This window comes from Channa argus, chromosome 19 (assembly GCF_033026475.1).
Source record: "Channa argus isolate prfri chromosome 19, Channa argus male v1.0, whole genome shotgun sequence".
Taxonomy (NCBI): domain Eukaryota; kingdom Metazoa; phylum Chordata; class Actinopteri; order Anabantiformes; family Channidae; genus Channa; species Channa argus.
The window spans coordinates 20,491,380-20,506,165 of NC_090215.1; the positions used below are offsets into that span (position 1 = coordinate 20,491,380).

At 41.9% G+C, this 14,786-nt stretch overlaps 1 protein-coding gene across 11 annotated transcripts in view; it reads left to right on the forward strand.

The window, feature by feature from the left end:
- The first annotated feature begins 4,468 nt into the window (after positions 1 to 4,468).
- Positions 4,469 to 14,786, forward strand: part of LOC137104360 (protein NLRC3-like) — a 111,968-nt gene continuing 101,650 nt past the window's right edge. Inside the window, exons 1-11 of one of the 11 annotated variants that reach the window (XM_067485401.1) lie at positions 4,469 to 4,582; positions 4,744 to 4,881; positions 5,015 to 5,134; positions 5,537 to 5,656; positions 6,114 to 6,307; positions 6,499 to 8,302; positions 8,780 to 8,983; positions 10,158 to 10,331; positions 10,572 to 10,745; positions 13,522 to 13,695; positions 14,430 to 14,603. In XM_067485401.1, coding sequence (XP_067341502.1) covers positions 4,763 to 4,881; positions 5,015 to 5,134; positions 5,537 to 5,656; positions 6,114 to 6,307; positions 6,499 to 8,302; positions 8,780 to 8,983; positions 10,158 to 10,331; positions 10,572 to 10,745; positions 13,522 to 13,695; positions 14,430 to 14,603 — 3,257 coding nt within the window. In that variant the 5' untranslated portion in view covers positions 4,469 to 4,582; positions 4,744 to 4,762. Of the gene's footprint in view, positions 4,583 to 4,743; positions 4,882 to 5,014; positions 5,135 to 5,536; positions 5,657 to 6,113; positions 6,308 to 6,498; positions 8,303 to 8,779; positions 8,984 to 9,062; positions 9,259 to 9,936; positions 10,332 to 10,571; positions 10,746 to 13,521; positions 13,696 to 14,429; positions 14,604 to 14,786 lie in introns of those variants that run through there. The other 10 variants (XM_067485402.1, XM_067485408.1, XM_067485407.1 and 7 more) reach the window with 10 other exon arrangements.

The following is a 14,786-nucleotide window of genomic DNA, read 5'->3' on the forward strand; positions in this document are numbered from 1 at the left end:
GTTTCTGTCATTTTTCTTGAGTCTGCTGATTTAGTCTGTTTTTAATAGACTTAAGAACTGTAGGTAGAAAGTTTTGCTCTTCTGGTGAAGTGAATATTAGGTCTATTATTGGTGGAAGCTTCAGCGTAGTGATCACCAAGCATTCACACCTTTGACCTAACAAAGGCACAAATTAGGTTGGTTTCAACAAGGGTGCAGTTTAAGCCAATTAAGAACATATATAAACACCTGTTGGGCTGGAGCGTCAGCCCTTGTGTTCAGCCTCCTTGTGTGAAGACCGACGGTGTAAAGACGAGCGAGTCTACCTGCACGAGTCCACCGAGCGAGGACATTAGGTAGTTCATTTCTATTTTCTTTTATTTCTGTTTCTCTACTTTGCTTCACATTAACCCTTTCTACTCCAGAAAGCCCTTTTCTTTGTTATACTATGTGTTTTCAGCAGATCCCTGTTCTCCTCCGCAGACGCAGGACATGGTGTCCTGCTAGAAGATGACATGTTTCTCACCAGCGCACTCTCACCCAGACCACTTTGCCACCAGCCTCTTTTTCTCTTGCCCTGTGGAACTGCCAGTCTGCAGTAAACAAGGCCAACTTCATTCCAGCTTTTGCTACACAGTCGGCTGTTCACCTGCTTGCACTTACAGAAACCTGGATCATGCCACAGAACACGGCCACCACAGCTGCACTCTCCACCAATTTTTCATTCTCTCATACTCCTCGCTCATCAGGTCGAGAGGGGGGTGGAACTGGACTTCTCATTAATGATACCTGGAAGTTTTTTCCCGACAGCACCACTCAACAATCTGTCATCTCTGGAATATCATGCGGTTAGGATCACAGCACCGATTGCAGTCCAGGGGATTGTGATATATCGACCATCAGGCCAGCTGGGGAACTTCTGCGATGAACTGGACATGTTGCTGTCCCACTTCCTGGAAGATGGCACTCCTCTCATCGTCATGGGAGACCTGAACATTCACCTGGACAAACCACAGGTGGCTAATGTGTTTGCTCTTCTATACACGTTTGACCTGAGTCTGGTCTCCACTCCTCCGACCCACAAAGCTGGCAACAACCTCGACCTCATTCTCACCCGGAACTGCACCACAGACAACATCTTGGTCACTCCTCTGCATGTATCGGATCATTTCTTCATTCAACTCACAGTCTTGATCCCTAGACCTTCACAGTCTCCCACCACACTTGTAACATTCTGTCGTAACTTCAGGTCTCTCAACCCGGATCGATTCTCCTCGTTGGTTTCCGCAATTCTGCACCCAACACAGGACCTCTCCATCCTCGATGCATTTACATTTAAATTAAGTTATTTAACAGACGCTTTTATCCAAAGCGACTTACAAGTGAGGTACAAGGCAGCAAAAATCTAAGTCACGGAGAAAACATCAAAGCAAAGTCCTATCAGAAAAGTGTTCACAGTTCACGAGATGCAAGTGCAAGAAAGAGCAGAAAGGTTTTTTTTTTTTGTTTTTTTTTAAAGATGCAGATGCAGCCACAGACAGCCTCTGCAATACATTTTCATCGTGTCTGGATTGTCTCTATCCCATGTCTTCGAGACTCACTCGTCCCTCAGCTTCTAATCCGTGGCTCACTGACTGGACCCGTGAGCAATGCACCACACTCAGGAGTGCTGAGAGGAAGTGGCGCAAAACTCCATCTGCCCTTGCTGAGTATCAGGATCTGCTTTGACCTTTTTCTCACAGTGTCACCAGGGCAAAGATTGATTAGTACCAGGAGAAGCTCAGCAACACCTCAGACACCAGAAAGCTGTTCTCCACTTTCAAATCACTCATCCACCCTCCTTCACCTCCGACATCTACCTCTCTCAATGTGGACGACTTTGCCAACTTTTTACCAACAAGGTGGCAGCCATCAGCTCACAGTTCTCTCCTCCAGATGATGACATCCGTCTAACTTTGGGGATGACGTATCCACCCTCCTCCTCTCTAACCATCCGACCACCTGCTCTCTGGATCCAATCCCTTCCACTCTTCTTCAAGCAGTTGCACCCGCTCTAATGCCAGCTATTACATAAGTCATCAACACATCTCTCACAACAGGGACTTTTCCAACCTCTTTCAAACAGGCCTTGATTACCCCACTGCTCAAGAAGCCTTCTCTTGATCCCTCTGTAGTGGAGAACTACAGACCTGTCTCCCTCCTATCTTTTCTGGCCAAGACAATGGAATGAGCAGTCTTCAATCAACTCTCAGACTTCAAGTTGTTTTCCAAAACAACTTCCTCGATGTCAACCAGTCTGGCTTCAAGAGGGGTCACTCCACAGAAACGGCATTCCTGACTATCATGGAATCTCTTCGAGCTACAAAAGCCACAGGTCAGTCTTTCGTCTTAATTCTGCTCGATCTATCATCAGCCTTTGACACTGTGAACCATCAGATCCTCTTGTCCACACTCTCTGACTTAGGCATCTCTGGATCAGCCCTAGACTGGCTTCGTTCTTACCTATTGGGACAAACCTTCAAGGTATTAGGCAGGGACATCTTTTTCACTCTCATAGCCTCTCTACGAGTGTGCCACAGGGCTCAGCTCAAAATCTGGAGGTCATCATCGATGACTCTCTAGGGCAGATTTTCCCTATACAACATCAGGAAGATCAGACCCTACATCATGGAATATACAACCCAACTCATTGTACACGCGCTGGTCACATCTCGTCTTGATTACTGCAACGCTTTTGTTGATGGAGTTACCAATATCCACAATCAAATCCTTGCAGATGATCCAAAATGCAGCAGCTCACCTCATTTTTAATCAGCCAAAAAAGACCCATGTCACACCACTCTTTAGATCTCTACACTGGCTTCCTCTAGCTGCTCGCATCAGGTTCAAATCTCTGTCTCTTGCTCACAGGGTGGTTAACTCAACAGCTCCTGCTGACCTCAACTCACTCATTCAGGTCTACAATCCTTCCCGCCCGCTGCGGTCTGCCAACGAACGACATCTGGTGGTCCCAGCACCGCACAGAAGACACCAAACAAAACTTTTCAGCTCAATGATCCCAAGATGGTGGAATGAGCTACCAAACTCTGCAGACTGAGCAAACTCACTCCCAATATTCAAAAAACAGCTGAAAACAGAACTCTTCTTCTTTTACTCTTCCTCTGCACTTAAATCTATCTTAAAAAAAAAAACAAAAAACCTTCCTTTCTGCTCTCCCACTTGCATCTCGTAAACTTTGAACACTTTTCTGATAGGACTTTGCTGTGATGTTTTCTCCTTGACTCCGATTTTTGCTGCCTTGGACTTCAATTGTAAGTCGCTTTGGATAAAAGCGTCTGTTAAATGACTAAATGTAAATGTAAACAACCTGCATAATGAAATACACTACTCACAAAAGTTAGAGATATTTGACTTTTGGGTGAAATTTCAGAATGCACCTAAAATGCAATATGTCCAACTGTTCAATGTTTCAGTACTTATTGCATAACCTGCTGTTCTGCTGTTCTGCTGTTTGCAAAAATCACAACGGTATTTATGGATCATGTCTGATCCAGTTTAACTCCAAACAAAGCTGGGTTTTAAGGACACTGTCTCAGAATGACTCCACTATGAACAGGAGCCCACTATCTCAGCTCAGTGGGTTTCTCCTCCACTGTGATAACAGCAGAGCTAAAGGGGCTTCAAAGGCTGCTGGAAAAGTCAGAGTGACGTCTTGCTGCCAGTGTTAGAGACAATGGTCCACAAGTCAGCCACTGACTAGAAGTTTGAGTAAAGAATCCACTTTTTTGTGTTTCCGCCATAAAATCAGTGACTTCTCTGAGAGCATCAGACCCAGAATAAGTCGAGATATGTGATTCAGAATCCAACAGGACTGGGCCAGAGTGTTGTAGTGTTTTTTCAGTGAGCTGTAGCTGCAGGAACATGAGTGTGTGTCAGACAGCAACAACAAGACACACACAGCAGTGAACATGATGATGTCTGAGATGGGATTTAAACACTTCAGCTGCTAGTTAGTAGCTTTGGACAACAGGTGGAGCTGCTGCATCAACAATGAGCTGAGACTCCAACAGACAACAGTGTGTTTCTGTCTGGAAGAGGATATAGGATCCCCAGACATAGCTTCATTCGCTATAAACTGTCATCATGCCAGCATGTGTGAGAGCCTTGAATGACGCTGATGTTATCTAAGGGGGTCAAATTAAATTTACTATGATCTACTGCAGTTTCAAAATTATTTAACAAATTCATGGCAAGTTTCCTAAGTACTTAGTAATAATAATAATACACTTCACCTTTGTACAGCACCATGTGTTGTATGAACTATAGTGGTGTGAGTGTTTTCCAAGTAGTGCCTTTGAAATTAAATCATAAAACATTCTGAAAAAAAAAAAACTTGTTTTTGCCCATAGACATATTAACAAGTTCAGCTCATACACACGCACACGCACACATATACACACACATACACACACATACACACAAACAAACATGTACGACATTTCCAGGAAATGGGAGGAGCCACATTGGAAGTTGTGTAGTGACAGTCTCCATTTTGAGTGAACGGGGCAGAGCAGAAGGCGGGAAACAGAAAAGCTGAGGCAGCGTGAGTGTTACAAAACTTTATTTACTTTGTGTTAGTTTTCTCCCTGTAAAATGCAAAAGAAACAAATACTAACACTTCCGGTTACTAAGTAATGTGTAGCTGTGTTTTGTTTCTCTAAATTCTCCTGGTCTCACAGTCAGTGTTAATGGTTTGTCACTCAGACTGACTGAAGTCCAGCAGATGGAGGAAGACGAGCACAGACCAGAGTCTGCAGGACCCACCTGTCTGTCTACGAAGAGTGACTTGTCTAGACGTGAACTTCCAGCATTTAGTAACAAACCTGGACTCTCACGCACAAAGTAAGAGAAGAGATGTGAAATTTGAACTTCTAAACAGCAGTTTGCATGTCAGGATTTCCCTAAGTTATTTTGTCATTTGAATATTAAAAAGCGATCCTCATAATGTTATTAAAAAAGATGCCTATGTTTTCAGACGTCAGGACCACAGACAGAGATCACAGTCTCCTGTATTTAGCTGTCTGTCCATGAGGAGTGACTGGTCCAAACAGACACCCCCTTACTTCAGTCCTGAACCTGGACCCTCAGACACAAAGTAAAAGACCTGATGAACATTATTTAATGAGCTAAATGTCAAAATGCTACTCCGTTAGATTAGATTCACTTCAGATCACAATGAAGATATTCAACATTTGTTGAGAAGAAATGTGTCTTTAACATATAGTCTCTGCAGTATCTGGATTATGACTGGATGCATATGTGCACACAAGTAACAGTAAGACAAATACATGTAAAAGGTCAGAATGACCATGAATCCTCACACATTCTGTGTTGATGTGTGTATTTTGTTTTCTGCCTTCCCTTTAAGCATTTCATCTAAAACAGTCCAGAGTCACTCAGGCATTAAATTGAGTAAAGAGAGAACAACATAGCTGCTTAGCAATATAGAGCATAATAACTTATTATAGTTAGCCTAAAGTGATCTTTGTGCTTTCAGCGACCAGAATGAAAGAAAGAGGCCAGAGTCTTCAGTATTCAGCTGTCAGTCTGTGAGGAGTGACCAGTCCAAAGAGCATGCTCTTCTTTTCAGACATGAGTGTGGACGATCAATCATAAAGTAAGAAGCTTTGTCTGTTCTAAAGGCTGAGCCTGGTTTAAGGTGATTCAGTAAGTGAGAGTCTGAGCACTCTGAAATATTAATGTGGCTGTGATATTAATGTATGGATCAATGGGCTGAGTGAGAGTATCTCCAACAAGACAGGTCTTGTCAGAGGTTCCTGGTATGCAGTGTTCAGTAGTACCTTCCAAAATATTTCTTGTATCTGTCACTAAACAACTAAACTGTGGCTCTGAGCTTAAAGGCAGAACAGGGAAATGTCTATCAACAAAAACATGCTGATTAGGAGCCTTAGTCGCTGCCTCAATGCTGAAGCTGCTGCAACATCATTTAAAAAGAACTGGATATGATCTTGTGAAAAATATTCAGTATACAGCATAAAAGTACTGCAACTAGTTTTATATGTTCTATCATGATTTTTTTGTAAATCAGTTTATTAGTTAATTTGTTTTTACAGAAAAAGGAAGAGGAGTTTAGAAGAGGAGCAGCTGTCCTGCTGTGCTTTGTGTCAGAACATCCTGAAAGATCCAGTCTCTACCAGCTGTGGACACTGGTTCTGCAGACAGTGTATCAGCTCATACTGGGACCAGTCTGGTTCTTCAGGAGACTCCTCCTGTCCACAGTGTGGAAAAAGATCCAGAACTGTACAAAGTAAGACTAAGCACTTTTAATGTGAGATATTCTGAAACACTTCACAGACTTGGTTTGTATAGACTTATTGTATATTATATTAATTATATATTAATATTTTGTTTTCATTATTATAAATATCAGATTATTAAATGTCTTTGTGTTGCTAACACAAAGAACAAAACAGATTCTGTTTTTTTATCCTCACATAGTTTCTTGTCTTTCAGCAGATGTTGGTCTGCAGGAGGTTTTAGATGAACATAAGATCAGTCTGAGGAGGAGATGTGAATGTGTGACTGAAGGAAGTGATGAAACAGGAAGTGGAACCCTCCTCAACAGGATCTACACTGAGCTCTACATCACAGAGGGACAGAGTGAAGAGGTTAATACCCAACATGAGGTGAGGCAGCTTGAGACAGCTTCCAAGATGAAGACCCTCCATGACACTCCAATCAAGGTCCACGACATCTTTAAAGCGTTACCTGACCAACAGAGACACATCAGAGTGGTTCTGACCAACGGCGTCGCTGGTGCTGGAAAAACCTTCTCAGTGCAGAAGTTCAGTCTTGACTGGGCAGAGGACTTGGAAAACCAAGATGTCAGTGTCCTGGTTGTTCTTTCGTTCAGGGAGCTGAACTTGATCAAAGATGAGCAGTACAGTCTTCTCACGCTGCTCCATGTTTTCCATCCAACATTACAGAAGGTCACAGCAGAGCAGCTGGCTGTCTGTAAACTTTTGTTCATCTTTGACGGCCTGGATGAAAGCAGACGTTCACTGGATTTCAACAACAGTGAGGTTGTGTCTGATGTCACACAGAAGTCATCAGTTGACGTGCTGTTGACAAACCTCATCAAGGGGAATCTGCTTCCCTCGGCTCTGGTCTGGATAACTTCCAGACCTGCGGCAGCCAATCGGATCCCTCCTACATGTGTGGACAGGGTAACAGAAGTACGAGGCTTCACTGACGCCCAGAAGGACGAGTACTTCAGGAGGAGGTTCAGTGATGAAGAGCTGTCCAGCAGAATCATCTCCCACATCAAGACATCCAGGAGCCTCCACATCATGTGTCACATCCCAGTCTTCTGCTGGATCACTGCTACAGTTCTGGAGCACATGTTGACTACAGAGCAGAGAGGGGAGCTGCCCAAGACCCTGACTGACATGTACTCACACTTCCTGCTGGTTCAGACCAAGAGGAAGAAGAACATGTATGATGAGGGACATGAGACCAGTCCACAGGAGCTGACGGAGGCTGACAGGGAAGTTCTTGTAAAGCTGGGGAGGCTGGCATTTGAACATCTGGAAAAAGGAAACATCATGTTCTACCAAGAAGACCTGGAGCAGTGTGGTCTTGATGTCACAGAGGCCTTGGTTTACTCAGGAGTTTGTACAGAGATCTTCAAAAGAGAGAGTGTGATCTTCCAGAAAACAGTCTACTGCTTTGTTCATCTGAGCATCCAGGAGTTTCTGGCTGCAGTTTACATCTTCCACTGTTACACGAACAAGAAGACAGAGATACTAAAACTTTTCTTGGGGAAAAAATACAGTGATTCATCTCTGGAAGTCCTTTTGAGGCGAGCCTTGGTAAAATCCTTTGAAAGTAGAAATGGCCACCTGGACCTGTTTGTTCGCTTTCTTCACGGTGTCTCTTTGTCCTGTCAAAATCTCTTAGGAGGTCTATTATGTCAGACTGACAACAGTTCAAACATCATCCATAGAGCTTCAAACAATCTGAAAGAGATAAATGTATCAAAAATCTCTCCCGACAGAAGCATCAACATCTTCCACTGTCTGATGGAGATGAAGGACCACTCAGTACATCAGGAGATCCAAGAGTTCCTGAAGTCAGAGAACAAATCAGAGAAGAAACTCTCTGAGATCCACTGCTCAGCTCTGGCCTACATGCTGCAGATGTCAGAGGAAGTTCTGGATGAGTTGGACCTAAAGAAGTATAACACAACACTGTATGGACGGCAGAGACTGATCACTGCTGTAAGAAACTGCAGAAAGGCTCAGTAAGTCCAGTTTTGAAGATTAACACTATTAGTGTAGGTTTGTAGCTGAGCTCTTTAAACAAATTAGTTCAACTTCCTCATACACAAAAAAAAAAAAAAAAAAAAAGAATTTCAGTTGGCTTGTTTAATGTTTGAACAGTAATTTCCGAATGTCAAGCTTCCACATGTAAATATTTTTCAATTGAGTGGGATACATATATTATACAACAGATTTCACAGTCTTACCATAAAACAACAAATCTTGGTGACAGGACACATGTGGGTTTTTAAATTAAAAGAACACAAAAAACAAAAAAATGTGCCGAGCTAGCTAATCACAGCTCAGCTCCTGTGTGAGGTTGCAGGGAGTATTGATTTGAATACCTGTACACATGTTAAGTTTAAATTCAGTCTAGTGTACAGAGCAAATGTGATTCAAAAGCTTTATGGGAAACATGTATGAAATTTGTATTTAATAAAAATGTACTGTTTTTACAGTAACAGATTTACTTTAATCTGTGATCATAGACTTCATGACTGTGGACTCTCTGAGACTCACTGTGAAGTTGTTTCATCGGCTCTGAAGTCCAACCCCTCATATCTGAGAGAACTGGACCTTAGTCAAAATGAGCTGCTGGACTCAGGAGTGAAGCTGCTGTCTGCTGGACTGCAGAGTCCAACCTGCAAACTGGAAGCTCTAAGGTGAGCTCACTAATAGCTATCATATTGTACTCGAGTTTATATCAATTCAATTCAATTCAATTCAACTTTATTTATATAGCGTCAATTCACAACAAAGTCATCTCAGGGCACTTTACAGAATAAAGTCAAGATTATAAAGATATATAAAGAGAACCCAACAATTCCCCCTTGAACAAGCCATAGGCAACAGTGGAGAGGAAAAACTCCCTTTAACGGAAGAAACCTCCAGCAGAACCAGGCTCAGGGTGGACGACCATCTGCCTTGACCGGTTGGGGTAAGTGGAAAGTGAAGACAGAAAAGAAAAAGAGCAACAAAAGCAACAACAAAACATTGGGCAGGTTGGTAGGACCAGTAGCTGCACACTGGAAGACACACAGCTTCAAAGCCGGGGACACCTGCAGAAAGGGACAGAGAGAGGGGGACAGAGAAGGACAAAGACAAGTACGGGAGAGAACACACAGAGTTAATGACATACAGTGGTGACAATTGCGGGGTGAGAGGAGGAGAGAGATGGTCAAGAGGAGGAAAGGAGCTCAGTGCATTGGGGGGTGGGTCCCCCAGCAGTCTAAGCCTATAGCAGCATAACTATAAGTAACTATATGCTTTATTTAAGAGTGAGGTTTTAAGCCTAGACTTAAAAGTAGAGAGGGTGTCTGCTTCCCGAATCTGAACTGGGAGCTGGTTCCACAGGAGAGGAGCTTGATAGCTAAAGGCTCTACCTCCCATTCTACCTTCATATCTGCTTCAAACAAACAAATCTTTTGTTTGAGGTGGGTTTCAAATGAAGCCATTCAAAGATAAACTTACAACACATTTTCTGTAGTTGCTTTTTTGTGCTTTTCATCTTGTCTGTATTGCATTTGGCAACATATTTGAAGTAGATTTTTTTTCAGTAAAATAAGTAAAATATATTGTGTCTAATTTGATATTTATCTTTTCTTTAAATCCTCAGTGTAGGTTTGGATCATGTTCTGAATCAGTGCTGACATGAATAGGTGTATCAATGTTGTGCTGACATTTGGATGATGTCTGTAGAAGACTGAAATTATGATGATCCACAATAAAACAAGGACAAAGTCCACTCAGTGTCACCTTTCAGGATACAGTAACACAGTCTTAGCTTGAAGAGATCTGGTTTGAATATGACTGTATTTGTTGTTGTTGTTTCATTAGATTGACTTGGTGTGTTATGTCAGAGATCAGCTGTGATTCACTGGTCTCAGCTCTGAAGTCTAACCCCTCCCATCTGAGAAAACTGGACCTGAGCTGGAACAACCTGCAGGATTCAGGAGTAAAGCTGCTGTGTGGTTTTCTGGAGAGTCCACATTGTAGACTGGAGACTCTGAGGTCAGACACCATCTTTTAGTTGTGTGGTTAAAAAATAATGTAAAAGCTGTGGTGACAAAATGTTCAGGTTTAAGGCTGATATCATACTGGCCCACACTGTTGGTGTAATGGCATCGTAATAGTGAAACAGTGATCCATTAACAGTGGACAAGCTCTGTTGAGCTAGAGATTTAAAACTGTTATAGGAAAAACCACAATGGACAATTCACTCTTAACTCACTCTGTCTTTTCTTGATTCAGATTGAGTTACTGCAGTTTGTCAGAGATCAGCTGTGATTCTCTGGTCTCAGCTCTGAAGTCCAACCCCTCCCATCTGAGAGAACTGGACCTGAGCTCCAATAAGCTGCAGGATTCAGGAGTGAAGCTGCTGTGTGGTTTTCTGGAGAGTCCACACTGTAGACTGGAGGCTCTGAGGTCAGACACCATGTTTTAGTTGTGCTGAGATTAATATGATGTGAAACTTGTGCTGACACTAATTTACAGACCTAAGGCTGTATTTATACTTATCCATATACTTTCTTTAAAGTTTGAGCTACACAGTTTAAACGTGTATATCTTTACTGTATTATAATAATAATTCTAATATCATAATATAAAAATAAACCACTGGTTAATAAGGTTAATAAGTTTACCAAATGTTTGAAGTGTCTCAAGGCACTTATTTTACTGCCTGCCTGACTTCGAGTACATACCAAACTGTGTGAACCTGTGTTTCTTAACAGCTCATCAGTGTTTGTAACTTCAAGGTAAACTGCTGTGGTTTTAAGTTACCTTCTCTGTTGGAGTATTTTCAGACATCAGCCTTATTTTACACTTCACTGGTCACTTATGTCGTTATTGGGACTGTGTTAACATTTACATTTACATTTAGTCATTTAGCAGACGCTTTTATCCAAAGCGACTTACAAGTGAGGTACAAGGCAGCAAAAATCTAAGTCAAGGAGAAAACATCAAAGCAAAGTCCTGTCAGAAAAGTGTTCAGAGTTCACGAGATACAAGTGCAAGAGAGCAGAAAGTTTTTTTTTTTTTTTTTAAGAGATTTAAGTGCATAGGAAGATGCGGAAGAGTTCAGTTTTCCGCAGTTTTTTGAATATTGGGAGAGAATCAGCTGAGTGTGCAGCGTTTGGTAGCTCGTTCCACCATCGTGGGATTATTGCGCTAAACAGTTTTGCTTGGTATCTTCTGTGCGGTGCTGGGACCACCAGACGTCGTTCGTTGGCAGATCGCAGCGGGCGAGAAGGATTGTAGACTTGAATGAGTGAGTTGAGGTAAGCGGAAGCTGTCGAGTTAACCACCCTGTAAGCAAGAGACAGAGCTTTGAACCTGATGCGAGCAGCTACAGGAAGTGTAGAGATCTAAAAAGTGGTGTGACATGGGTCTTTTTTGGCTGATTAAAAATGAGGCGAGCCACTGCATTTTGGATTATCTGCAAGGGTTTGATTGTGGATATCGGTAACCCCATCAACAAAGCGTTGCAGTAATCAAGACGAGATGTGACCAGTGCCTGTACAATGAGTTGGGTTGTATATTCAGTGATGTAGGGTTTGATGTTCCTGATGTTGTAAAGAGCAAATCTGCAAGCCCTAGAGACTGAGGACATGTGGTCCTTAAAGCTCAGTTGGTTGTCGATGATGACCCCCAGATTTTTGGCGGAATTAGTGGGGACAATCACTGTAGATCCAATGTTGATGCTGATGTTGTGTTGCATCAAAGGTCTGGCTGGGAAGACAAGGACTTCGGTCTTGGAGAGGTTGAGTTGAAGGTGTCTCTCACTCATCCAGGCTGAGATGTCTGAGAGACAGGCAGAAATGTGCGATGAGACAGTGGAGTCGTTCGGTGGAAAGGACGGGAAGAGCTGTGTGTCATCAGCGTAGCAGTGATAGGAAAGACCATGTGAGTGAATGATGGCACCTAGGGATGAAGTATAGATAGAAAAGAGGAGAGGACCAAGAACTGAGCCCTGCGGCACACTGGTACAGAGGCTATGAGAGTTAGAAAGATGCCCCCTCCAGGATACCTTGAAGCTTCGTCCTGATAGGTAAGAACAAAGCCAGTCTAGAGCTGATCCAGAGATGCCCAAGTCAGAGAGTGTGGACAAGAGTATCTGATGGTTCACAGTGTCAAAGGCTGATGATAGATCAAGTAGAATTAAAACAGATGATTGACCTGTGGCTTTTGCAGCTCGAAGATATTCCACACCAGTCAGTCTTAAATAACTGCTGAAGCAAAATAAACCTTTGCTGCTGCTACTGCACAAATCTTTCCACTACAAAACCAGCAGGAAGCTTTGTCAGGAAGCATAGCGTTTACCGACGTGTTAGTGGAGATGTTCATTGTGGTTCAGTCAGGAAAAGTCCTCCTCTGTTAATGTTCCCTTAGATCGCTGATAAATCAAAGTCATATTTCATTGCAAATATCCTTTGTTTAGAACCTGACTTTGCCGCTTTCTAAAAATGTACATGTCAATGTTCAGGAGAATATATAAATGTTTACTTCAGTTTATTTCCATCATAATCATCTCATTAAATGCTACACATATGCTTATTCTGTAAATGTCTTATTGACGTGTCTGGTTGTATTAAACATGTTTTATTTAAGCTACTATACACCAATCAGCCATAACTTTAACACTACTTGTCCTAATAATGTCATGAATGTGATGTGGTGAAGGAGAAGCGGTATTGTAAAGTGCTTTGGATAAAAGTGCTATCTAAGCAGAGCATATACCATTTACACAAATTATACTCAAGTAAAAGTGCGAGTATTGGCCTAAAACATTCTCCACCATAAGTATCACTTAAAATATTTTACTGTAGTAGAAGTACTCTTCTGATTATGTACATTTTGCTTAAAGTACAAAAGTAAAAGAAAGTACAAGTACTGCACTAAGAAAACAGTGTATTTTAAACAGTGTTGATTATAGTTATAATGGCAAAACATGTAGAGTAATTAATAAAAACTAAGGGTCAAAGGTCACTGTTGGTAAAGGTGGAGCTGATTTTAACTACTTCATGTTCTGACAAGTGATTAAAACATAATGATACATCAGCATTGATTAGTTCATCATACTTTTTATATTAAATCCACTAGGTGGAAATAATGTTTTGGATGATCATTTCACAGAAGAAAGTGGGGAAAAGTTATTGAAATGTGCTGGTTAACACATTCTTTTTTTCTTCTATTAATTCAGACTAAGGCGTTGCAGGTTGTCAGAGATCAGCTGTGATTCTCTGGTCTCAGCTCTGAAGTCCAACCCCTCCCATCTGAGAGAACTGGAGCTGAGCTACAATGAGCTCCAGGATTCAGGAGTGAAGCTGCTGTGTGGTTTTCTGGAGAGTCCACACTGTAGACTGGAGACTCTGAGGTCAGTTCTCTAACTGATACTGTGGTAGATCAAATTTTTAACCCATAATTTCTCATAAGATTGAGCTTAAGATCAGAACACATGGACACATGGACAGTCCACATGAACCACCTTAGGTCACAGTTTTGTCCCAAGTCGTTCCTAGTTTCCAGAAACCAACTGCACCAGCAAAGACCTCTGGGGCAGGCACAAAACAAGCACTTTACATGGCAGTTGTCACAATGTTCACTGATGTGAATGAGTAGTAACATTGTTTTGGATAAAAAGCAGTTCATTAGCTCTGGGAGCCCTGGCACTGAACATTGTGTGTTCATTCATTGCTCAGCATGATTTCCAGATTGTTCTGTTCCATAGCAGCAAACTTGATCCTGGGGCTGTTTTATGAATGTTAAGTTTTGACTAATGCAGGAGAACCTGTTACTGACAACAAGGAAACAATACATTAAGTGAATGTCCTGCAGGAATTTAGGTATTCTGATGCATCTGCTAGTTTTTGTGTGCAGATGACGACTAGGAAGGGATGTAATGAATTTATTGATCATTGCTGACATAAAAGGTGTTTGAATGTTGTAGTGACATTTGGATGATGTGTATAGAAGACTGATATTATGATGATCCACAATAACAGAAGAAAAAAATATTAGTTTCTTAAATAGTAACATTAACACCTCAGCACATTTGTTTGAACTACAAATTAAGCCCAAATTCATTTATGAGTTTTTATTATTTTTCAGACTAATCTCCAGCACTCTGTCCGAGATCAGCTGTAATTCTCTGGTCTCAGCTTTGAAGTCCAACCTGTCCCTCCTCAGAGAACTGGACCTGAGTCTCAACAACCTGCAGAATTCAGATGTGAAGCCGTTGTCTGATCTAATGAAGAATCCATACTGGAGACTGAAGATTCTGAGGTCACTTACACGGTTAAAATTTCTCCAGGACGCTTCTTGAATTCTGGTGGTGGCATGTTGGTTTGGAAAGTAGATAAATACGTCTTTATGAAATAACCCCTGGATTTTAACTGTGTCACAGTAGCTCTAAGGAATCCTAAAGTATGTATTAATGAAGTAGGTCTACTTTACCAAATTCAGATG